At 52.7% G+C, this 25,670-nt stretch overlaps 1 protein-coding gene across 2 annotated transcripts in view; it reads right to left on the bottom strand.

Moving 5' to 3' along the window:
- Positions 1 to 673: 673 nt before the first annotated feature.
- Positions 674 to 25,670, bottom strand: part of PNLDC1 (PARN like ribonuclease domain containing exonuclease 1) — a 30,320-nt gene continuing 5,323 nt past the window's right edge. The window contains exons 4-19 of one of the 2 annotated variants that reach the window (XM_060205061.1): positions 23,766 to 23,805; positions 22,864 to 22,987; positions 22,651 to 22,739; positions 21,224 to 21,324; positions 20,011 to 20,087; positions 18,474 to 18,614; positions 16,951 to 17,020; positions 15,312 to 15,397; positions 6,900 to 6,955; positions 5,367 to 5,431; positions 5,050 to 5,103; positions 4,889 to 4,931; positions 3,539 to 3,605; positions 2,564 to 2,739; positions 2,381 to 2,479; positions 674 to 914 (exon numbers count right to left, since the gene is read on the bottom strand). In XM_060205061.1, the coding sequence (XP_060061044.1) occupies positions 851 to 914; positions 2,381 to 2,479; positions 2,564 to 2,739; positions 3,539 to 3,605; positions 4,889 to 4,931; positions 5,050 to 5,103; positions 5,367 to 5,431; positions 6,900 to 6,955; positions 15,312 to 15,397; positions 16,951 to 17,020; positions 18,474 to 18,614; positions 20,011 to 20,087; positions 21,224 to 21,324; positions 22,651 to 22,739; positions 22,864 to 22,987; positions 23,766 to 23,805 (1,352 nt within the window). In that variant the 3' untranslated portion in view covers positions 674 to 850. Of the gene's footprint in view, positions 915 to 2,380; positions 2,480 to 2,563; positions 2,740 to 3,505; positions 3,606 to 4,888; positions 4,932 to 5,049; positions 5,104 to 5,366; positions 5,432 to 6,899; positions 6,956 to 15,311; positions 15,398 to 16,950; positions 17,021 to 18,473; positions 18,615 to 20,010; positions 20,088 to 21,223; positions 21,325 to 22,650; positions 22,740 to 22,863; positions 22,988 to 23,765; positions 23,806 to 25,670 lie in introns of both variants that reach the window. The other variant, XM_060205060.1, reaches the window with a different exon arrangement.

Raw genomic sequence — 25,670 nt, forward strand, 5'->3', positions numbered from 1 at the left:
TGAGCCCAGGCCCTTGTGTAGTGTGTGTGCTCAACCAGGTGCGCCAACACCTGGCCCCGTCTCTAAGGTGGATGGGTCTTTATTATTTTTTATCCTTATTTACTGGATAGAGACAGCCAGAAATCGAGAGGGAAGGGGGTTAGAGAGAGGGAGAGAGGGAGAGAGACAGCTGCAGCCCTGCTTCACCACTTGCAGAGCTTTCCCCCTGCAGGGGGGGACTGGGGGCTCGAACCTGGGTCCTTGTGCCCTGTAACGTGAGCTCAACCAAGTGCACCACCACCCAGCCCGGGTGGATGGATCCTAACACTTCATGTTTACAGAGGTTTTGGGTTTTTTCCCCCAGAGTCAAGCCCCACACACATGGCTGCACTGCCCCAGGCCACCTGTTCATTCAGAGACGAGACAGAGACAGACAGACAGACACACACACTGACCACAGCACCAGAGCTTCCCTTGGTGACGCAGGGACTCCGACCTGAGTCACAGACGTGGCGCAGATCACACCCGGCCTGTGTCCCTGTCACCCCCCGCCCCGCCCCGCCTGCCTCCCAGACATAAACACCCTCCCAGCAACAGCGGGGCCCACGTGCTATCTTGTCCCCAGGACCCTCCACAAGTGCCACTCCCAGCAGTGCCGGCTTCCACCCAGACTGAAGTGAAGGACAAGCGAAGCCACAGAGATGCAAGCGCTGCTTTATGGCCCATGCCGCCCTCAGTTTCACAGCTAAGACGTAACAAGCTCCCTCCCCGAGGCCTCGAGAGGGGGTTCTGCCGTGGGCGGACTGTGACGGATGCCAGCCAGTCCAGGAGCGCTCCCCGGAGAAGGCAGAGGGGCAAGGTATCAGGGGCGTCAGGGGCTCCATCTTCCCAGGATGAAGGCCAGGAGGGCCCAGGTGGAGACCACGCTGCAGACTCTGCGAGACAAGCGCGGGGGTCTCTGTCCATCGGACACACCTCCCTCGGTGCTCGCAGCCATCTCTTCCCCCCTCCATCCTCTGCCCGACAGACAGCGCCCCCCCACCTGCCGAGGCCAGAAGCGCCCTGGGCCACAGCCGGTCCCTGCCAGGGGGGAGTAGAGGGCTCCCAGGGGGGACACTGGAGGGAGGGGGCAGCTCCTGTCCACCCGTCGCCCTCCTCCCTGCCCCCACGCTGGCTCCAAGCTGCTCCAAGCCACCGGCCCCTGCTGCAGGTGTCTGTCTCTCTCTCTCCCCTCTCTTGATCGCTGTCTCAAATTAAGTATTTGAGATGAATTGGGACTAAGCCCCGTTGGGCCATCGTGACAACTAAGCAGCTGGGGGGCCTGCACAGCTCAGGCCCCAGGTGCCACGGGCAGGCGTAGCGGGGGACAGGAGCTCTGGTGTGAAGGCGTCTCTCCCTCGCTCCGTCTCTGTCTGAGTGGGAAAAGTGTCCCCAGGGTGTGAAATCACACAACATGAGGCCCCAGTTCCACAGAAGGTAAAGGCTTGTCAGGGTTCCAGCTCCCACAGCACCACAAGCCAGAGCAGAGCAGTACTGGGGGGGGGGGGGTTGACGCCCGGCCGTGGCTCACTGGTTTAAGCACATACATCACGATGCCACAAGTCCCTGGGTTCAAGCCCTTGGTCCCCACCTGCAGTGAAACAGGTCTGCAGGTATCCCCCTATCTCCCCCTTCTCCCTCAATTTCTCTCTTTTCAAAATAATCAGAATTTAACTTTAACTGAGTGTGACCTGTTTTTTTTTTTTTAACCAGAGCCCCGCTCAGCTCTGGGTAATGGTGGTGCTGGGGACTGAACCTGCGACATTTGATGCCTTAAGCAGGAAAGTCTTTCTGCAGAACCACTATGCTACATGCCCAGCCCCAATGAATAGAATTTAAAAACAAAAAGGCTTGGGACCAGATGGTGATGCACCCGGTTGAGTGCACATGTTACAGTGCATGAGGACCCAGGTTCAGATCCCCAGTCCCCACCTGCAGGGGGAAAGCTTTCCGAGTGGTGAGGAAGGGCTGCAGGTGTCTGTCTCTCTCCCTCTCTATCACCCCCCTTCCCTCTCGATTGCTGGCTGTCTCTAGCCAATAAAGATAATGCTTTAACAAGTAATTTAAAAGCAACTACAGAAGCCAGACCTTCCACCTTCTGCACCCCACAATGACCCTGGGTCCCTACTCCCAGAGGGATAAAGAATAGGAAAGCTGTCAGGGGAGGGGAGGGGATCCGGAGATCTGGTGGTGGGAACTGTGTGGAGCTGCACCCCTCTCGTCCTATGTTTTTGTCAGTGTTTCCTTTTTATAAGTAAATTTAAAAAGTTATTTTCAAAGGCCTGTGAGTGAACCCCCAGCAGCCCCGCTCGGCCCCCACCCCGCCCCACCCCTGGAGAAGCCTGGCGGGCGGGTCACTCACTGCAGCCAGCAGTTGACGGCGGGCGAGTGTCTCCAGTAGCGGTACAGGGACACGCGCAGGGTGGGGTGGCCGCGGTACTCCTTCAGGATGCTCCGGGCACTGCCGACGCAGGGGTGGGGTCAGTGGCTCAGGGCAGCGGGCAGAGTCCCCGCCGCCCCCCCCCCGCCGCCCCCCCACACCTACTCCTTAAACTTATTGGTCAGCAGCAGGAACTGGCTGGCCGTGAGCCGCCGCACGTCGAACTTGCAGAGGTTCTGGAATTCGCGGTAGACCTGCTGCTCGCTCAGGCCCGGCCAGCACCGCACGCTCAGCAGCAGGACAGGCGGCCGGATGCCGGGGTGGTCGGGGCCCGAGAAGTTCTGGAAGGTGGGGGGGGGGCGAGGGGGCGATGGGGCTGAAGGGCCCTGAACCCCCAGGGGCTCAGGCCCGGGCAGGGGTGGGGGTGGGGGATAGAGGGAGCTCAGTCCAGGTGGTCTGGGCGGGAAAGGTGAGGGTGGGCCAGACCATGTTATGTGTGCGGGGGGCCTGGGTTCAGGGTCCCCATCTGCAGGGGGGAAGCCTCAGGAGTGGTGGAGCAGGTCTGCATGTGTCTGTCTGTCTGTCCCTCCTCTCTCAATGTCTCTATCTATTCAATCAAACAAAGTAGAAAGGGGAGGGGGCGAGGGAAAATGTGATGGTGAGGAGGGAAGGGCAGGCAGTGGTACACCTGGTAAGACACGTCTAACCATGCGAAAGGACCCAGGTTCGAACCCTCACACCCCACCTGCAGGGGGGAGCCTCACAGGCAATGAAGCAGGGCTGCAGGTGTCTGTCTGTCTGTCTGTCTGTCTCTCTCTCTCTCCCTCTCCCCTCTTGAATTCTCTGTTTCCTTTCCCTGTTGATTTCTATCAAATAAACGAATAAATTTAAAATATTTTCAAGAAAGAAATAGTGAGCGATAAACAGGCCACAGGCCAGTGTTGGGGTACAGGGGTGTGGGAGCAAGAGGCTTACAGATGGGACCAGTCCCGGCCCTGCAAGCACGTTCTCTCCACCCTACCCCCACCCACCCCCCGCCTGCAAGAGCCCAGCCGCACCCCACACACGGCCCGGCCAGGGCAGAGAAGCACAGCGCAGGCTACTCACAATCTTGGGGACCCCGGCACGGATGAGGTTCACCTGGTTCAGGTAGGGGGCCAGCACGCTGAGGTAGAGGGGGAAGGAAGGCTCGGGGGCCGAGTCAGCACTACGGGCGGACAAACCCACAGTGTCACATACCTGCCACCCAAGGCCCAGGGACGAAACTGAGGGGCCCCAGCCAGCATGGGGACAGTGTGGGGACAAGGATTAGGCAGGGGAAGGGCCTGGTTCTAGGGGCCACCCCCTGGCTCACCCTCCTCAGGGACAGACAGTTGACTTCCCTAAACAGAGGTGGGTGCTCAGGACAGGACGACAGGACGTGGGGACTCAAAAAGCATAAAGGGCCAGAGAAGTGACCCGGCAGTAAGGCTCAGGGCTCGCACGGCTGAGGCCTCAGGGAGAAGCAGGGCTGCAGGGGTCTCGATCTCTCTCTCCCCCCCCCCTCTCTCCCCCTCTCCCTCCCTCTCTCTCTCCCTCTCTCCCTCCCTCCCTCTCCCTTCCTCTCTCTCTCCTCCTCTCCCTCCCCCCTCTCTCTCCCTCCCCCCTCTCTCTCCTTCTCCCCCTCTCTCCCTCCCTCTCCCCCTCTCCCTCCCTCTCCCCCTCTCCCTCCCCCTCTCCTTCTCTCTCTCTCTCTCTCCCTCTCTCTTCCTCTCCCTCCCTCTCTCTCCCTCTCTCTCTCCCTCTCCTCTATCTCCCTCTCCCCTCTCAATTTCTCTGTCTTATCAAATTAAAAAAAAAAATGGCCACCAGGAGTGGATCTGTAATGCCGGCACCAAGCCAGTGATAACCCTGGAAGCAAAAAAAACAAAAATTAAAATTACCCCGGAGCAGTGAAATCACACATGTGCAAGGCCCTGGATCTACATGCTCACAGAGATCTCTGCCATGTGGCGTGGCCAGGTAGGCGTCTCTGTGGTAGGGCAGAGAGCTTGCATGCCTGCGGCCCCGAGTTCAAGCCCTGGCACCGGATAGGCGAGAAAGATATTCTGGTTCTGATAAATCTTTGGAAGAAAAAAGGGGGGCAGGCAGTGGCACACCAGGTAGAACAAACATGCCACCATGAGCAAGGACTTGGGTTCGAGCCCCACCTCCCCACCTGCAGGGAGGACGCTTCATGAGAGTGGAGCAGGTCTGCGGGTGTCTCTCTTCCCCTCGAGCTCCCTCGCGCCTCTCCAGACCCAGCAGGTGGAATCATGCGCACTGCAGACTTTCCTCCCTGTGCCTGAGTCCGGGTCACCCCAGCCCCAGCCTGAGCACCGTCCCTGCGACGGCAACACACAAGCCAGCAGACTGGAGGGGGGCGCCCGGCAGAGGGGCGGGGGGGGGGGAGGGGACGGGTGCGAGGGCCCGGGGCCAGCCGCAAAGGCCAGGAGGAGGGCAGGGTCTCACCTGTGTGCTCTGTAGAAAAGCAAGTGGGCCACTTTCAGCAGAACTGAGGAGAGAGGAAGGAGGAGCTGAGGCCGCGGCTGCGTTCCCACCGGGATGCCCCCCAGCAAGGGCTAAGCAAAGGGGCTGGGAGCCCACCCAGCCCCCGTGAGGACCCCCCTCACCTGAGCCGCAGAGGAAGGCATCGTAGGCTGCCTCGTGGGGGTACTTGGTCTCCACTGAGGCATCCGGGGGACGAGAGAGGGAGAGTAGAGTGGTTAGAGCCAGGTCCCGGCCTGCACTGTACAAAGCCACCCCCCACCCCCGCAAGGGCACCCAGAGGAGAAGCCAGCTCAGAGCGCCCCCACCACCAGGACAGATGTAACTACAATGCTCTCTCCCCTCGAGGGGGACAGTGACCTCAAACCCCCAGAAGCTGAGGGGGGGGTCCACACTTCCCCTCTGCCAAGTGAGGTGGGCGGCCCACTTCACAGAAACCTACCGTACTTGGCACACTTGCTCGAGTGAATGATCACGGGCCCCGAACTCTTGGTGGGATTCAAGTCACTGGCAGGGAAGGAACCAGGGAGAGATCAGTCAGTCACCCGCAGATAAAGACAAGGGGCACAGCGGTGGGGCACAGGGCTTGCACGTGTCGGCCAGCGTGCAGCTCTGGTCCCCTCGTCAATCAATAAAGAACTCTTTTAATAAACATCTTTTGGTTAAAAAAAAAAAAAGAGGGCTGGGGGGGGTCAAGCAGTAGCGCAGCGGGTTAAGCGCACGTGGTGCCAAATGCCAAGGACCAGCCTAAGGATCCGGGTTCGAGCCCCCGGCTCCCCAGCTGCAGGGGAGTCGCTTCACAGGCGGTGAAGCAGGTCTGCAGGTGTCTGTCTTTCTCTCCCCCTCTCTGTCTTCCCCTCCTCTCTCCATTTCTCTCTGTCCTATCCAGCAACAACGACATCAATCTAACAACAGTAATAACCACAACAACGATAAAACAACAAGGGCAACAAAAGGGGAAAAAATAGCTTCCAGGAGCAGTGGATTCGTGGTGCAGGCACCAAGCCCCATCGATAACCCTAGAGACAAAAAAAAAAAAGAGGGCTGGGGAGACAGCATGATGGTTTTGCAAAAGGACTTCTCTGAGGCACCAAAGGTCCCAGGTTCAATCCCCAGCCTGTCAGCTATCACAAGTCAGCCAGAACTGAGCAGTGGTCTGATGTAAATAAGTAAATAAATAAATACATACAGGGAGCTGTCTCATCCAGTAGAGAGTAGAGTTTCCCACACACAAGCACCCGGCCACCACATGGGGCACTGTACAGGAAAATTCAGGAGTGGCGGAACAGTGCTGTGGTGTCTCTCCTCTCTCTGTCTCTGTCTCCCACTCTCTAGCTGGACAAAAGAAGTCTGGTGTTAGGGTCGGGGCCACAGGAAAAGCAGCAAAGGAACTCAACTCCCAGGAGCTCATCTGAGGTGAAAGAGAAATGGAGACTCAAACCACAGCGACAAGAGGAACAAAGCAGTAGGAAGAGAGGAAGGCAGAGGACAGAGGGTGTCACATCTCCAGGGTGGGCGAGCCAAGGCCGGCGACCACAGACCCGGACACCACCACAGAAACTCTTGAGTCTTAACTCATCTCACCATCACCGGGACAGAAGAAGTGTCAGGAGGGTGAGCCATCAGCCTGATCAACCCTGAGCAGTAGAATAGAGTAAAGTAAAAAAAGTAAAGTAAAAAGTAAAGTAAAATAACATAGCACAGCATAACACAACACAACACAACACAACATAACATGCCATGCCAGACCAGACCAGGCCAGGCCAGAACAGTGAGGCCCCAGTGAGAGCCAAAACCCTACATTTCTGAAAGGCACTGCCTTCCGCTGCACCCTACCGCCAGCACCTCCCAGACAAGCTCCCTCATACCCAGGCCCGCGGGGTAGCTGAGAGAGCCTGCCCTGCACACAGACACCGACACAGACACACAGACACACACACACACATACACGAATATTTTCCAAAAGCTTCTTTACCTGCTCAGGACTTCGTAAATTTCGGAAAGATTTGAAACCCTGGGGAAATTCATTTCCTGCCATTCCGGAAGAAAACATGGGAGCTTTTGCTGTCAGCTTTGGGCGCATCGGCCACCACACCCGAAGCCAGGGACATGATGCCCACAGCCTCCCCCTCCCCGGACTCTCTTACTTGTCCCCACCAGCCCGCTCCTGGTGGCCTTGGCTCTCTTGAGGTGACCCAGTGGCACAGGCTAGAAGAACCACCACAGGAGCTGGGCAGCGGCGCACCTGGTTGACTGAGCGCACACATCACTACGTGCAAGGACCCAGGTTCAAGCCCCCAGCCCCACCTGCAGGGGGGAGCTTCACAAGCTGCGAAGCAGGGCTGCAGGTGTCTCTGTCTCTCTCCATAGCTCCTCCTCCCCTCTCGATTTCTCAGTCTCTATCCAAGATAAATAAACTTTTAAAAAGGGGCTGGGGAAACAGTGGTGGTTCTGCAAAGGACTCTGTGTCTGAGGCTCTGTGGGCCCAAGTTCCATCCCCAGCACCACCATCAGCCAGAGGCGAACAGGGTTCTGGTGACTTTCAACTTCACTTCATTTCACCAAGATAAATCATATCTATATTTTAATACATACATGTTTTAAAAAGTACTTTTTAAAAAAATTTACATTAGAGAGTCAGCAGTAGTGCAGCAGGTTAAGCGCACGTGGCACAAAGCGCAAGGACCGGCGTAAGGATCCCAGTTCGAGCCTCCGGCTCCCCACCTGCAGGGGAGTCGCTTCACAGGCGGTGAAGCAGGTCTGCAGGTGTCTGTCTTTCTCTCCCCCTCTGTCTTCCCCTCCTCTCTCCATTTCTCTCTGTCCTAGCCAACAATGACATCAATAACTACAACAACTACAACAATAAAACAAGGGCAACAAAAGGGAATAAATAAATGTTTTTTAAAAAATTAACATTAAAGAAGAGCCAGCACACACACTTCCACCTTCCTCTCCCTGCAGAGGCAGCAGTGGCGTGTGGAGGGGCAAGACACCACCAGGCGAGCTACCTCCCGGCCCCTCAAGGAGCGACTTCTTTTCATTTTTTTTTTTTTAAAGAAAGGCAGACGGCCACATGCAGTGTCTCATTTGGAGACACTGTCTGGAGTCTTGGCAGCTTGACTACCCTACATTCTCCTACAAATGGACCTTGAGAGCTTATTTGGAGGGTCCAGCAGGGGAGCGCAGCTACTCCTATTCCCTCGACCGAGGACCAGCCGTCTCTGTTCAGGGAAGGCTGTCCTCTTCCACCAAGCTCGCAGCTTCAGGAGGGACGCACACGGAGCAGTGAGGGAGGAAGGGGACACCTGCCCAGCCAGCCAGATCAGCCGAATCAACTCTGGCAATCAGTGGGGTGACAGAAATCGTGGCCAGATCGCCCTCACATCCAATGAACTTTTTTTTTTTTTTTGCCTCCAGGGCTGTTGCCGGGGCTTGGTGCCTGCACCACAAATCCACTGTTCCTGGAGGCCATTTTTTCCCTTTTGTTACCCTGGTTGTTTTACCATTGTTGTGGTTATTATTATCATTGTTATTGGTGTCGTTGTTGTTGGATAGGACAGAGAGAAATGGAGAGAGGAGGGGACGACAGAGAGGAGGAGAGACAGACACTAGCAGACCTGCTTCACCACCTGTGAAGCAACTCCCCTGCAGGTGGGGAGCCGGGGGCTCGAACCAGGATCCTTCCGCCGGTCCCTGTGCTTTGCACCACCTGCGCTTAACCTGCTGCGCTACCACCCGACTCCTTCCAAGGAACAATTTCTAAAAAGAGAGAAAGGGGGGCAGGCAATGGCGGACCTGGTTAAGCACATTACCATGTGCAAGAACCAAGGTTAAAACCCCACTCCCGGGATTCGACTTCCGGAGGCGAAACTATGAGTAGCAGATCGCTTTCTCTCCTCTCCTCTCCTCTCCTCTCCTCTCCTCTCCTCTCCTCTCCTCTCCTCTCCTCTCCTCTCCTCTCCCGGATCAACTAGGAATACCAAAGGAGACCACCCGGGACCGAAACAAGACAGGACTAGAATGACCACAGGAACCCAGTAAATCACCCGTGAGTACAAACACGCGTGGCTGGTGACAGAGAGGAGAGAGGGGCCTAAGGAGAGATTAAGTGACTGCTCACAGTCCAGCAGTTTATCAGTGGAGACACCACCTCCAGTCTGCTCCACAACAAGGGGACAGCTGAAGGGAGGAAAGGACTCCCCAGAGACTCACCAAGTGCAACTCTGAGTCTCCATTGCTACTACCCTCAGAATCTGGAGCAGCAACGGGGAGGGACACCAGGGGACAGAGAGCTAACCGGGAAACTCAGGAGAAGACCTATACCTCGGTGGCATAGCTGAGGGGCTGTGAAAGTCTCTTTGCATAACCACTAGATTATCTCTGCCACACCCTGCTTTATCTCTTGGTCAGGAGTCAGTGATTAAGCTAAGAAGCCTATTGATAGTTTAAAAGCCCTCAGGCTCCCATAGCCTACAGGGGAAAAAAAAAAAAAGAGGCTCTTAAACCACTGAGCTCCAACTCAGGGATTGAAAAAACTGTTAACTTCCACCACGGTAAACCCTTTAATTAACTTACTTAGACACAAGTCAATCCAGGCAATAGTGATCAATAATTTGAAAAGTACTGATAAAGGGAACTCATAACAAAATATATAAAATGGTTAAAACAACAAGAAAAAATATTGGAGACTCGAACCAGGACAAGAGTCCAGCTAAAAGTCCTCCAGAGGGTGAAGCACAAAACAACAAGTTCAACATCCAAACATTAGCTAAGGAAATAATAACAGGAGTGAGTAAAGAATTTGAAAAAATTGTAATCAGAAATACAAGAACAACAAATGAGAATATGGAAGAAAATTCTAATTATCTCATGGTTATTAGAGAGCTGAAAGCTGAAATCGCTGAGCTAAGAAGGCAACTAGCTGAACAAGCTAAAACAGTATCAGAGCAGGGCAACAAAATAGATGAACTCCAGAAAACAGTAGAGGGCAGAGAGAATAGAATCTATGAGGCTGAAGACAGAATTAGCAAGATGGAGGATGAATTAGAGACAACTAAAAAAGAAGTAAGAGATCTCAAAAAGAGATTAAGAGATGCTGAAAACAACAACAGAGTCCTATGGGATAACTTCAAAAGAAACAATATATGCATTATTGGCTTACCAGAGGAAGAAAGAGAAGGAGAGGAAGAAAGCATTCTCCAGGCCATAATAGCTGAAAATTTCTCTAGTCTAGACAACACCAAAGACATAAAGATTCAAGAAGCCCAGAGGGTCCCAAACAGAATTAACCCAGACCTAAAGACACCAAGACATGTCATACTTAGAATGGAAAGGAATAAGGATAAAGAAAGGATCCTCAAGGCTGCAAGAGAAAAACAAAGAGTCACCTACAAAGGAAAACCCATAAGATTAGCAGCAGACTTCTCCATACAAACACTACAGGCCAGAAGAGAATGGCAAGATATCTATCGAGTGCTCAATGAGAAAGGCTTTCAGCCAAGAATACTATATCCTGCTAGACTGTCATTCAGACTAGAGGGAGGCATCAAAACCTTCTCAGACAAGCAACAGTTGAAGAAAGCAACCATTACCAAGCCTGCCCTGAAAGAAGTTCTGAAAGGGCTCCTATAAACAACCAGACCACCACAAATAGGACATATATCAAAATACTCTAAAACTCTACAAGAATGGCGTTAAAATATCTTCAATCTTTGATATCAATAAATGTCAATGGCCTGAATTCACCTATTAAAAGACACAGAGTAGGAAGATGGATCAGAAAACACAACCCAACAATATGTTGTCTACAGGAAACTCACCTAACTCAACAAGACAAACACAGACTTAAAGTGAAAGGATGGAAAACTATCATACAAGTCAATGGCCCACAAAAAAGGGCAGGAGCAGCTATTCTCATATCTGACATGACAGACTTTAAAATAGATAAGATTAAAAAAGATAGGAATGGACACTACTTAATGCTCAGAGGACCAGTCAATCAAGAGGACTTAACAATTATTAACATCTATGCACCCTATGAGAAGCCATCTAAATACATCAAACTTCTACTGAAAGAGCTACAGCAATATATTAACAGTAACACAATCATAGTAGGGGACTTAAACACCCCACTCTCTCAACTTGACAGATCATCCAGGCAGAAAATCAATAAAGACATAAGGGAACTAAATGAAGAGATAGATAAACTAGAACTATTGGACATTTTCAGTCATTCATCCCAAGAAACTGGAATACACATTCTACTCAAATCCACATGGATCATTCTCAAGGATAGACCATATGTTAGGCCACAAAGACAGCATCAGCCAATTCAAGAGCACTGAAATCATCCCAAGCATCTTCTCAGAACACAGTGGAATTAAACTAACACTTAACAATCAACAAAAGATTAGTAACAGTCCCAAAATGTGGAATCTTAACAGTACACTTCTTAACAACTTCTGGGTCAAAGAGGAAATCAAGGAAGAAATCAAAATGTTTTGAGAGTTCAATGAAAATGAAGACACAAGCTATCAAAATATTTGGGACACAGCTAAAGCAGTCCTAAGAGGGAAGTTCATAGCTATACAAGCACACATTAGGAAACAAGAAAAGGCACAAATAAACAGCCTGATTGCACATCTCAAAGACCTAGAAGAAGAACAACAAAGGAACCCTAAAGCAACCAGAAGGACAGAAATCACTAAAGTTAGGGCAGAAATAAATAACATTGAGAATAGGAAAACCATACAAAAGATCAACGAAAGTAAATGTTGGTTCTTTGAAAGAGTAAACAAAATCGACAAGCCTTTAGCCAGACTCACAAAACAAAAAAGGGAGAAGACCCAAATAAATCGTATAGTAAATGAAAGAGGAGATATCACAACAGACATTGCAGAAATTCAACATATCATGCGAGGCTTCTATGAACAACTATATGCCACCAAGCTAGAGAACCTGGAAGAAATGAATGATTTCCTAGATACCTACCAACTTCCAAAACTAAAGAGGAAGTGGATAACATGAACAGGCCCATCACAGCTAATGAAATTGAAACAGTTATCAAAAATCTCCCCAAAAATAAAAGTCCTGGACCAGATGGTTTTACAAATGAATTCTACAAAACCTTCAAAGAAGAACTAATACCTCTACTTTTAAAAGTCTTCCAGAAGATTGAAGACACTGGAATACTCCCTGCCAGCTTCTATGAAGCCAACATCACCCTGATACCAAAAGCAGACAGGGACACAACCAAAAAAGAAAACTACAGACCAATATCTCTGATGAACATAGATACAAAAATATTGAACAAAATTCTAGCCAACCGGATACAGCAGTATATCAAAAAGATTGTTCATCATGACCAAGTGGGGTTTATCCCAGACATGCAAGGTTGGTTTAATATACGTAAATCAATCAATGTGATCCACCACATCAACAAAAGCAAGACCAAAAACCACATGGTCATATCAATAGATGCAGAGAAAGCCTTTGACAAAATACAACATCCCTTTATGATCAAAACACTACAAAAAAGGGGAATAGATGGAAAATTCCTGAAGATAGTGGAGTCTATATATAGCAAACCTACAGCCAACATCATACTCAATGGTGAAAAACTGGAAGCATTTCCCCTCAGATCAGGTACCAGACAGGGCTGCCCACTATCACCATTACTATTCAACATAGTGTTGGAAGTTCTTGCCATAGCAATCAGGCAGGAGCAAGGAATTAAAGGCATACAGATTGGAAAAGAAGTCAAACTCTCCTTATTTGCAGATGACATGATAGTATACATGGAAAAACCTAAGGAATCCAGCAAGAAGCTTTTGGAAATCATCAGGCAATACAGTAAGGTGTCAGGCTATAAAATTAACATTCAAAAGTCAGTGGCATTCCTCTATGCAAACACTAAGTTAGAAGAAATTGAAATCCAGAAATCAGTTCCTTTTTCTATAGCAACAAAAACAATAAAATATCTAGGAGTAAACCTAACCAAAGAAGTGAAAGACTTGTATACTGAAAATTATGAGTCACTACTCAAAGAAATTGAAAAAGACACAAAGAAGTAGAAAGATATTCCATGTTCATGGGTTGGAAGAATTAACATCATCAAAATGAATATATTACCCAGAGCCATCTACAAATTTAATGCTATCCCCATCAAGATCCCAAGCACATTTTTAGGAGAATAGAACAAATGCTACAAATGTTCATCTGGAACCAGAAAAGACCTAGAATTGCCAAAACAATCTTGAGAAAAAAGAACAGAACCGGAGGCATCACACTCCCAGATCTCAAACTGTATTATAGGGCCATTGTCATCAAAACTGCTTGGTACTGGAACATGAATAGACACACTGACCAGTGGAATAGAATTGAGAGCCCAGAAATGAGGCCCCACACCTATGGACATCTAATCTTTGACAAAGGGGCCCAGACTATTACATGGGGAAAGCAGAGTCTCTTCAACAAATGGTGTTAGAAACAATGGGTTGAAACATGCAGAAGAATGAAACTGAATCACTGTATTTCACCAAATACAAAAGTAAATTCCAAGTGGATCAAGGACTTGGATGTTAGACCAGAAACTATCAGATACTTAGAGGAAAATATTGGCAGAACTTTTTTCCGCATACATTTTAAAGACATTTTCAATGAAACGAATCCAATTACAAGGAAGACTAAGGCAAGTATAAACCTATGGGACTACATCAAATTAAAAAGCTTCTTCACAGCAAAAGACACCACTACCCAAACCAAGAGACCCCTCACAGAATGGGAGAAGATCTTTACATGCCATACATCAGACAAGAGTTTAATAACCAACATATATAAAAAGCTTGCCAGACTCAATAAGACAACAAATAACCCCATCCAAAAATGGGGGGAGGACTTGGACAGAATATTCACCACAGAAGAGATTCAAAAGGCCGAGAAACACATGAAAAAATGCTCCAAGTCTCTGACTGTCAGAGAAATGCAAATAAAGACAACAATGAGATATCACTTCACTCCTGTGAGAATGTCATACATCAGAAAAGGGAACAGCAGCAAATGCTAGAGAGGGTGTGGGGTCAAAGGAACCCTTCTGCACTGCTGGTGGGAATGTCAATGGGTCCAACCTCTGTGGAGAACAGTCTGGAGAACTCTCAGAAGGCTAGAAATGGACCTACCCTATGACCCTGCAATTCCTCTCCTGGGGATATATCCTAAGGAACCCAACACATCCATCCAAAAAGATCTGTGTACACATATGTTCTTGGCAGGACAATTTGTAATAGCCAAAACCTGGAAGCAACCCAGGTGTCCAACAACAGATGAGTGGCTGAGCAAGTTGTGGTCTATATACACAATGGAATACTACTCAGCTGTAAAAAATGGTGACTTCACCGTTTTCAGCTGCTCTTGGATGGACCTTGAAAAAATCATGTTGAGTGAAATAAGTCAGAAACAGAAGGATGAATATGGGATGATCTCACTCTCGGGCAGAAGTTGAAAAACAAGATTAGAAAAGAAAACACAAGTCGAACCTGAAATGAAATTGGAGTATTACACCAAAGTAAAAGACTCTGGGGTGGGTGGGTGGGTGGGGAGAATACAGGTCCATGAAAGATGATGAATGACATAGTGGGGGTTGTATTGTTAAATGGGAATCTGGGGAATGTTATGCATGTACAAACTATTGTATTTACTGTTGAATGTAAAACATTAATTCCCCAATAAAAAAATAAATTATTTAAAAAAAAACCCACTCCCCACCAAAGTAAAAGGCTCTGGGTGGGTGAGTGTGGAGAAGAGTCCAGGTCCTGGAACCGGGTGGCAGAGGACCTAGTCGGGGCGGACTGTGTGGAGGACTGAGACGTGTTATGTATGTAAAAACTATTGTATTTATTGTCGACTGTAAAACATTAATCCCCAATTAAAAAATTAAAAACCCACTCCCCACCTGCAATGAGGGGATCTTCACGAGTGGTGAAGCAGGTCTACAGGTGTCTCTCTCTCTCTCTCTCCTTACCTCCTGGTCCCCCTCAATTTTTCTGTCCCATCAAATAAAACTTAAAAAAAATTTTTTAATGGAAAAAAATGGGTGGTCCGGGAGATGGTATAGTGGAAAAAGCACTGGACTCTCAAGAATGAGGTCCCGAGTTCAATCCCCAGCAGCACATGTACCAGAGTGATATCTGGTTCCGTCTTTCTTATCTTTCTCATTAATAAATAAAATAATTTTTTAAAAAAGAAAAATGGCTTCCAGGAGTAGTGCTGGAAATGGATTGGTAGTGCTGGTACCAAGCCCCAGCAATTACCCTGGTAACGAGAGAGGGAGAGGGAGAGAAGGCGAGTTCTGTCTAAAGCACTCCGTACCCCAAGCACCTGCACGTGTTACCTTCCAGATATCCTTGGTCACATTCTTGGTGTCGATGAGAACAGGAAACAGGTTGTGGATATTCAGCTTAAACTGATCGTAGCTTTCTGCAGGGAAGACAGGGGAAGAGAAGGAGCCAGCCTGGCGTGAAGAAAGCATAGGAGTTGAGACCAAACAGGAAGCCTGAGCCGCCACAGCTCAAACCACCAGGTGGGCTCCGCCAGGCCCAGGACACTGCCCAGTGCCAATGGCAGCGTCACGCTGTGCAAAGGGCCGGCCCGCGGCGCCCCGGGACAGGCATCCAGGAGTCACTTCTGGCGAATGACAGCTCAGAGGAGGACCGAGAAGAGCCCGCCGCAGATGAAGCGATTCATAAGTTCCAGATGGCTGTGCGTCGAGATTCTAAAATGTACTCTCGGGTCAGCGGGCGCCTCCTCCTGGAGAGCACACATTACGAGGTGCAAGGGCCCAGGTTCAAGCCCCAGGCAACCACGTGGGGGTGTCATGAGTGGTGGAGCCACACCGCGGTGTCTCCCCTTCCCTCTTCTCTCACTCACACCTTCCATCTCACCCTCTAACCGGAGCAAAGGAAGAAAGAGAAACGGCTGCTGAGCACCGTGGAGCTGGGCAGGCCCGGGAGCGAGCTGGGGCAGAGAGCTGACGTCTCTCCCTCCCTGTGCAGAAGGCTAAGCCGGGAGGTTGTCCAGGGCCTCGAGTCACGTTCTCTGCACAAGAAGCAGCCGGAAAAGCAAGACGCCCCATGGTCCTGTCGCCACCCTGAGGAACTCCTTCGTCTGTGCTGATCCACAGATCTCTAAGCTGTGTGGTGAGCCTGCCAGACCGGGGCATTGGGCGGCTTCCCTCTGGGCGGGGTGAGGATGCCCGCGGTCCAGGAGCCCTCCTCTGCCACCGTCTCGGGGGCACACTTTCACCTGAGCTCGCTCACCGAGGCGGGCGACTGCCGGCTGTCCCGGGGTTCTCTCTCCTCGCCCGCCCGCCCCCGCATGGTGTCCTGAGCCATCTCCCCGCTGGGTGCCATGGGCGTCTCCGCCTCACGGACAAGGCGATTCAGGTCCTGGGAACTGGCTGGGGAGGTGGGTGTGCTGTCCCCTGCCCCTTTTCCACCCCCGACCATCTCCCCCACCTTGGCGTGTTTACAAGAAGAAAACGCACGAAGTCAACAAACACTTTGGGGAGGAGAAGGGGGAGGAGGACGAGGAGTTTGCTGAGTAAAGTAGTGGAGTCACGAGGGTCAAGTGTGTGAAAACTCCGCACAGTCACAGTCACGAGTGACATTCTGGGGGCCCGGGCCCCCTCACCAGCCCTGTTTCTGCCTGAACCTGGGCGGAGAGACAGACAGCTCACCACCACCGAGGGCACCTGCCTGCCATGTGCGCACCCAGCACAAAGTCCCAGCACCGTGTGGCTGTGCTGTGGCTCCAGGGAACGAAATCACACACCCACCGGGCTGAGCAGAAAAGACTCACCAATTTTGGGGAGGGGGAGTCTGCACTCAACTGCTCTGCTCCTCACAGACCCTGGTCTCCCCCTGCAGGTGGGGGTGGCTGGCACAGGGCTGCTGGGCCCCCCAGGGGAGTGGGGAGTGGCTGGGGCCCCCTGGAGAGCAGGCCCGAGGAGAAGGGTGCAGGTGTGTTCCTACCTGGCAGCGGCAGGAAGAATTTCTCGTGAAGGTGCAACAGGTCCATGAGCATGTTATGTCCCACCAGGGGCTACTTGGAGGAAACGGACAGGGGTGGGGCGAAACGTTACAAGCAGAAGCGGGGACAGGCCACTGGACCCTCGGGCACAGATTCCCCAGTCTGATCCCCGGCATGCCCGAGTGATGCCGGGTTCCCTTTTAAAGTAATAGAGCAGACACTGGTCACGGCAGTGTCCTGACGCGAAGAGCAGGAACCCACGTCTGACCACGCAGTGATCTTCGCACACACACCCCCCACCCAGCCACAGCCACGGAAAGCAAACTGTCAAATAAAATGCCGACCAGGGGCCTGGTGGTGGCCCTACCAGGCACGAGGAGCTGGGTGCCAGCCTCCCGTTCCCACCTGCAGGAGAAAAGCTTGGCGAGTGGTGAGGCAGAACTACAGGTCCCTCTCCCTCTCCCTCTCAATCCCAAGTGAATGTGAAAAGGAGGAGGAGGAGGAGGAAGAAGAGGAGGAGGAATGGAGGCAAAGGGCTTGAGCCCAGGGCCACGCTGGGGCCCCGAGAGTGGGGAGACCGCACCAGCTGCCGGCTGGTTTCCGGCCCGCCAGCGAGCCCACGAGCCTGGAAGGGACCACAGACAGCAGGATGGATGGGATCTGTCTAGCGACGGAACTAGGAGAAAAGCAGGGCATCGCCCCAGAGGACACGGTGCCAGGAATCGAACCTGAGACCTCACACCTGCCCGGTCCTAGGCCCTGCCTCTGCACCCCCGCCCGGCACCACGGCAGCACCGCACACAGACCATCTTTTCTGGAATTAGTCCCCCAGATCCGTGCAGACAAGCCCAGAGCCCCAGGAAGCCTGCTGCTGTCAGAGGGGCCCTCTCACACACACCTCAGCCAGCACTGACACCAAGCCCAGGGATACTCGCTCCGTCTTGCATGTTTTCCTTCCTTTTTTTTTTTTTTTTTTCTTTCCTTTCTTTCTTGCTAGCAGTTTTATCGCTGGGGTTATGTGCTGGTACTATAAATCCTCGTGACCACTCCCCCCACCACCTTTTTCCTTTCTATTATACTTGGTAGGACAGAAAGAACTTGAGAGGGGAGGGGAGACTGAGAGGGAAAGAGACAGACACCTGCAAACCTACTTCACCACTCGTGAAGATTCTCCACTGCCAGTAAGGAGTGGGGGCTCGAACCCAGGTCCTTGCGCACTGAACCGTGTGCACTTAACTGGGTGCATCACTGCCCAGAGCCCTACTTCTATTTTACTGCCAGTGGGGTCATGGCTAGGGCTTGGTGCCTGCAGGAGAAACCCACCGCTCCCAGTGGCCACCGTGTTGACCCCGTTATTTCCCCCCCCTTCTCTCGATAGGACAGAAAGAAATTGAGGGGGAAGAGGACGGGAAGAGAGACACCTGCAGCCCAGCTTCACCGCTCGTGAAGCTTCCCTCCGAGGGTGGGGAGCGGGGCTTGAACCCAGGTCCCGTGCGCTCTCCCCGCGGGCTGCTCTGGCCCCTACCTTCCGGGCCTTCACCAGCATCTGGAAGAACACGGAGAAGCCCCGCGCCGACAGCAGGATCTTCTCCTTCCAGCAGCTCTCTCGCTCACAGATGTTCTGCAGGTACCAGCGCTGCTGCCGGCTCACCTTCTTCACGACCACCTGGTGGGGGCAGAGGTGAGGCCCTGAGCACCGGGCGGCCAGCAGGGGGCAGGGTGGAGACAGCTCAGCGCCTCAGAGCACACACACCTAGGCGAGCGGCGCCCCGGCCCCTCTAACAAATATCTAATAAATATCATACCGGGCTGTCGGCAAAGTCGGGACGCGTTTTTGCATAAGAAAACATGAGGGGCGGGGCAGTGGCGCACCCAGTCAAGCACACACATTACCATGCACAAGGACCCAGGTTCAAGCCCCCCGCTCCCCACCTGCAGGGGGGAAGCTTCTTGAGTGGTGAAGCAGGGCTGCTATTGTCTCCTTCTCTCTCCCGCTGTCTCCCCACATTTTCTCTCTGCCCTATCTAAAATATAGGACCGGGAGTCAGGTGGTAGCGCAGCGGGTTAAGTGCACGTGGCGCAAAGCGCAAGGACCAGCAGAAGGATCCCGGTTCGAGCCCCCGGCTCCCCACCTGCAGGGGAGTCGCTTCACAGGCAGTGAAGCAGGTCTGCAGGTGTCTCTCTCTCTCCCCGTCTTCCCCTCCTCTCTCCATTTCTCTATCCTATCCAACAATGACAACATCAATCACAACAACAATATTAACTACAACAGCAAATAAAAAACAACAAGGGCAACAAAAGGGAAAATTTTTTTTTTTAATTAACTAAATAAATAAAATATAGGACCATGAGGAACAGTGACAGCATGGGGGCAGCACTGAGCCCCAGTGATAACCCTGCTGGCAAGAAAAGGCAGGGAGGGAGGGAGGGAGAGAAAGGGGGCTGGGTGGTGGTGCACCTGGTTGAGTGCATACACCAGCATGTACAAGGACCTCAGTTCAAGTCCTGGGTCCTCACCTGCAGGGAGGAAGCTTCACAAGTGGTGAAACACTGCTGGAGGCGTGTCTCTGTGTCCCTGTCTCTATCTCCCCTTCCCTCTCAATTTGTGTCCAAAACAAAACTTTTTTTTAAATTAAAAACAGGGAGTAGCGCAGTGGGTCAAGCGCATGTGGCACAAAGCGCAGGGACCGGCGTAAGGACCCTGCTTCGAGCCCCCGGCTCCCCACCTGCAGGGGAGTCGCTTCACAGGCGGTGAAGCAGGTCTGCAGGTGTCTGTCTTTCTCTCCCTCTGTCTCCCTCCTCTCTCCATTTCTCTCTGTCCTATCCAACAACAACGATGACATCAATAACTACAACCATAAAACAACAAGGGCAACAAAATAAATTTAAAAAAAAAAAAAACAGAAACACACAATACTTTTCCAATAACCCAATACTTTTTTTTTTTTCAGCTCAGAAAGGAGAGGCAAGGAGCCAGGAGGGGAGGGAAGGTTCCCAGGGAGCCCGGGCCTTCGGGAGGAGGTTGGGAGGGAGGCCAGCCGCCCGCCCCGGCCCATACTCACCCCCTGGTCGCACAGCATGGTCCAGATGTCCGGGAGCGCCTGCCGCAGTACCAGCTGGACCTCGAAGGCCTGGAAGCCTGCGGGGAGGAAACAGGGGGCTCACAGGGACCCTCCCACACACATCGGACCCCCTGCCTCCCAGACAGGCCCGGGGGAACAACAGCTGCGAGGGACGAGGGATGGATGGCGGCTCTGGACCTGGCCTGCCACCCGCTGACCGAGGGAGGCCTCCTCCCAGGCTTCTGTGTCAGGGCCCAAAGCCTCCTTCCTCGATGGTCGAGTCAGACTGCCATGTGAGGCCATGTGAGGCCATGTGAGGATGCTTGCTGATTTACTGTCAGCAGGGCGATTGCTGGAGCTCGATGCCAGCACTGCAGAGCCACTACTCTTGGCGGCCATATATACGTGTATGTTTATGTTTCCTTTTGCCTCCAGGGTTATCGCCCATATATACGCGTATGTTTATGTATGTTTATTTTTGTTTCTTTTTGCTTCCAGGGTTAGCGCTGAGGCTCAGTGCCTGCACTATGAATCCACTGCCCCTTTCTCTTTTTCCATTTTATTGAATAAGACAGAAATTGACGGGGGGGGGGGGAGTAGGGAGGGAGATAAAGACAGACACTTGCAGACCTGCTTCACTGCTTGTGAGGTGAACCCCCTGCAGGTGGGGAGCCGGGGGCTCGAACCGGGATCCCTATGCTGGTCCTTGCGCTTGGCGCCACCTGCGCTTGACCTGCTGCGCTCCCGCCCGGCCCCATGTGTGTATTTCTATAGGACAGAGAGAAACAGAGGAGGGAGAAGGGGAGAGGGAGAGACAGACAGACAGACACCTGCAGTCTCCCCTGACTTCTCCCCTGACTTGATCGCAGGTCCAGCCACGTAACCGCGCACTTTACGGGTCTCGCCACTGCCACTGATTCTAAGCATTACTTCAAGACCTGACGGCTGAGAAGAGGCCAGGGCCCCCAGCCGCGGCCTTGGGTATCTCCTGGAGCCAGCTCGCAGCTGCCGGATGCTCCTGCCTACACAGAGGGCCCTGCACACCCCCAGGAGCGCCGTGTCTGAGGAGGAGGAGGAAGTGGCCCCTGCACTCCCAGAGCAGCGGCTGTGAGCGTGGAGGCAGAGGGAGGGAAGCCCGGGGCTTGGGGCTTCTGGCCTGCGGCCTCGGCTGTGAGTCCCGCGCCCGGGAGGTGGCAGCGATCCTCCTGCCTACCTGTGATGCCAGGGAGCGTCATCCAGTCGCCCTCCTCGGCCAGGTCCAGCCACCGTGTCACCTCGTCAATCACCACCTTGATTTGGTCTTTGTCCAGTGAGCTGGGGGCAGGGGGAGGGGGGCAAGGGAAAGAGGAAAAGCGGATGAGCGCCGGTGGGACCAGAGGCCGGCTGAGCTGGTGGCGGAGGGCTCTGGAGGCCTCTGCTCTCACGGGGATCTCCACCAGCTGACAGGTTGCCCCACCAAAGCCCGTGTTTGCTGCGTCTTGTTCTGCCGACACACAGTCACGTGCTTAGCCAGCACCCCCCCCCACCGGGATGGGGAGGCACTGGGGGGGCGAGTCCTGAACGTCACTCTCACATTTTTGATGTGTTTAAGCATTTTCATTATTTCTTGGTATCTGAAGCGGAAAAGATGCAGAGCGAGAGGAAGCCCAGAGCCCTGCTCAGCTCTGCCTGATGGTGGTGCTGGGGACGGAAGCTGGGGCCTCAGAGCCTCGGGCAGGAAAGACTCCTATCACCATGATGCTGTCTCCCCAGCCCCCCAAGCCTTTGATGTTTTTGTTTGTTTAATGAGAGAGACCAACAGAGTCACGGAGACAGCATAGTAGTGCTGCAAAAGATTTTCACGCTGGAGGCTCTGAGGGCCCAGGTTCAGTCCCCAGCACCAACATCAGCCAGAGCTGAGCGATAACCCTGGAGGCAAAAGTAAATAAATAAATAATAAAGGAGAAGGAGCCTGCCTTCATGGGACACAGAAGACCGGGCTGGGGTAGGGGCTAGGTTACATGGGCTTCAAACTGAGGCAGGGAGCCCACTATCAAGACCACCCTTGATTTAAGTTGGGATGCACTCAATGATCAGGGTCAGAAAGCCAGCTCACCGGGGAGGGTAAGTGCTTTGCCATACACGCCGTCTTGGTTCAAGCCCCAGCACCACATGGGAGCCCCACCATGGCACTAGAGGAAGCTCCGGTGCTGTGGTCTCCCCCTTTCTGCCTATCTGAACCAGACCCTGCCCCAGAACAGCGTCCGGTACTCCAGCTACACAAAAAGTCTCAGAGGTGACAGTGAAGACAGACACCACCCTCTTCCCCAGCCCTAGCAGGGAGTCCCCAACTTCCCTGAGTCCCAGAATCCCCCCCAGCCAGCGGAGCTCACAAATGCAGCCCCCATACCACAGATGACGGGGTTGTGCTGCCCACATCTGGGGGGATGGCAGGACTCTGCATACCCAGAATGCACTGGACGAGACAACACACAGTCCCTCAGGGCAGTGAGCATCTCCTCTGGGACAGGATGGAGTCACCAGTGCTGCCACAAGGCCGCAAGCAACGGTGTGGGCTCCCACCCTGCAGCACCAGCTCACCCGCCCTGTGTGTGGGACATACAGAGCCAGACCCCCCAGACCCCCGGAAGCAGGCCGGACCTGCGGACCCTCCAGTTGCCCGTCAGGATGTTGTGTTTGACCTTCTTCTCCTGTTCCTCGTTCATGTAGGGGATCCCGTTCTTGAGAAACTAGAGGCAGGTGGAGAACAAGGAGTCACTCGGCACAGAGATGGGGCAAAGAAAGGCCTTTCCTGCCAGGTCTCTCCAGGACAGGAAGGGGGGAGGGGGCAGACAGACGGGGGACAGACAGTACCTTGTTGTAGTCGAAGCCGTACTGATTCAAGAACTGAACGCTGGAAGCCTGGAAGGAGAATTCTGAATCCAAAGTCCCAAAGGTCGTGGGGAAAAGGAAGAAGTTGCACGAGTGGGCTATGTACCTGCAAGAGACGACCCTCTAGCTTCTCTGCTACCTCCGGTGCGAGTGAGTAAGATAAAAATCTCATTTCAAGGGGTCGGGTGGTGGCGCCCCTGTTTGAGCACATGTTATAATGCAAAAGGACCCAGATTCAACCCCCTGGTCCCCACCTGCAGGAGGAAAGCTTTGCGAGTGGCGAAGCAGGGCTGCAGGCGTCTTTCTCTCCTCCCTCTCCACCTCCCCCCTTCCTTCTTGATTTCTGGCTGTATCTATCCAATAAATAAAGATAATAGTAAAAAAAAAAAAAAAATTTAAAAACAATTTAGAAATAGTTAAGAATAAGGGCCAGGCAGTGGCTCACCTAGTTGAGCGCACACATTACAACGCACAGGAGCCAGAGTTCAAGCCCCCACTCGCCACCTGCAGTGGGGAAGCTTCACGAGTTGAAGCAGGTCTGCAGGTGCCTCTCTGTCCTCCCCATCTTTCTCCTCGTCCCCTCTCAACGCCTGTCTGTCTGTCCACTGCCCTGGGACAGTGGGGCGGCCACTCAGCAGCCTTGCTCACTGCTGGCCATGTGGGGATCCCGCCAGCGCTGTCCCGACACCTCAGGAAGTGTCCTTCTGCTGGGGCACAGGTGACGAGGGGTGCGGAGGGGGGAGGGGGAGGCAGGCAAGGCCCCCACTACAGGAGCCACTGGAGGGAGGGAGGGAGGGAGGGAGGGAGGCAATGGCAGACAGCAGGCCTGGAGCCACCGAAGACTGCAGGTAGAGGGAGGAGGCCTTCGGAAGCAGCTTACGCACTTGTTGGCCTCTCCTTGGATGCTGGAGAACACAGACAGCCCTGGGGAGGGAGGGGAAGCAGAGGGTGAGAGCCGGGAAGGCACCAGCAGCGGTTAGGATGGTGACACGACCATCTGCGGAGCACTCTGCATCCAGAGATGCTGTCCAGATGAAGAATAAACAGAAGAGGGCAGGGAGGGGCTCTGCAGCTCCTTCTCTATGTCCCAGAGGCCCCAGATTCACTCCCCAGAGCCCCGAAGAGGAAGAGAGACACAAGGGAAGCCCAGAGGTGGTGGAGCAGTACTTCTCGCTCCTGCGTGTGCTGCTGTTCTCGCTCTTTCTCTCTCTCTCTCTCTCTCTCTCTCTCTCTCTCTCGGCTCAGGGAGGGGCCGTCACAGTGGAAAGCATGAGAGGAGGAGTTCAGTCGCAGGCATCTGTGCATGGAAAACGGCACACGGCACAAGCGGATAAGCAGTTTTCAGAAGATGACAAGACAGATCTCACTGAAGACCTCACCGCACTTCATGCTGAGTCGCTGCAGTGTGGTTGTGTGCGGTGCTGCCCTGCCGACAGTGGCTTCCCACCCAAGCAGAGGGCCAAGAGGACAACAAAATGGCTCTGCAAAAGACCTACTCTGATAATCTGTCTCTCTCTATCTCTCATGAAAACAAGTAGAGTAAAAACATTTTCAGGCTGCGGATATCTGATATCTGATTACTGTAAAAAATGGCGACTAATCCCTAGCACTGCAAAAACGGTATCATCTGGTTTCCATCTACACCATGCCTCGGCCTCGCGTGAGCTTAATGTGCAGCTTGACGATACAAGAATCTGGCATGAAGCCCAGCCAGTCTATCTTGGCGTTACTCTCGATCGCACCCTGTCATTTCACGAACATCTCATAAAAACTGCAGCAAAGGTGGGTGCGAGGAATAACATCATTGCAAGACTGGCCAGCTCCTCATGGGGCGCGAGCACTTCCACACTACGATCATCCTCTCTGGCATTATGCTATTCCACTGCAGAATACTGTGCCCCAGTATGGTTCCGTAGCCCCCATGTCCACTTGGTCGATTCCAAATTATATTCCTCCATGAGGATAATTTCTGGAACCATCCGTTCCACCCCAGTTCCATGGCTGCCAGTTCTTAGCAACATCGCCCCGCCAGATATTCGTCGGGATGCAGCATCATCTAAGTTCATTTCCCACGTCTACGCTCAACCGGACCTGCCAATATACGTGGATATCTTCGCCCACCTTGTCCAACGCTTGACGTCTCGTCACCCAATCTGGTCCCCTACGCCTACACTGAACTTCTCTGTTCCAGTCTCTTGGAAACAGAGTTGGCGGTCAGCTGAGGTCAAGAACAAACACCTCATCACAGACCCCTGCAAGCGTCAACCCGGCTTTGACCTAGCACGTTATGATTGGGCCCTCCTCAATCGCTATCGAACAGGCCATGGCCGGTGCGCCGCTATGTTCCATCGCTGGGGAGCCAGAGACAACCCGAACTGCCCCTGCGGCTACAGACAGACTGTGACCCACATAGTCAACGACTGCCACCTCTCCAGATTCAAAGGAGGTCTCGAAACTTGACATCAGGCTCAACCTGACGCTGTTGACTGGCTACGGAAGAAGGGCAAATGCTAGAAGATGCTGAGGATACAGCGTAAGGTTTTCACACCTGAGGCTCTGAGATCCTGGAAGATCTAATTCCAGCACCACCAGAAGCCAGCGCTGAGCAGACCTCTGGTCCATCTCTCTCTTCCTACCTCTCTAACTCTTTCGTCTCTTATCTTTAAGTAAAGAGACAAAAGGCAACTACCAGATGGCTTCACTCGTATGTGGCATCTAGAGATTTGATTCACATGAACTTGAAAAAAAATAATCCAAACAAAACAAAAGCCTAGTTGTCTGGTGAACCC

This window comes from Erinaceus europaeus, chromosome 13 (genome assembly GCF_950295315.1).
Source record: "Erinaceus europaeus chromosome 13, mEriEur2.1, whole genome shotgun sequence".
In the NCBI taxonomy this organism is placed as follows: Eukaryota; Metazoa; Chordata; class Mammalia; order Eulipotyphla; family Erinaceidae; genus Erinaceus; species Erinaceus europaeus.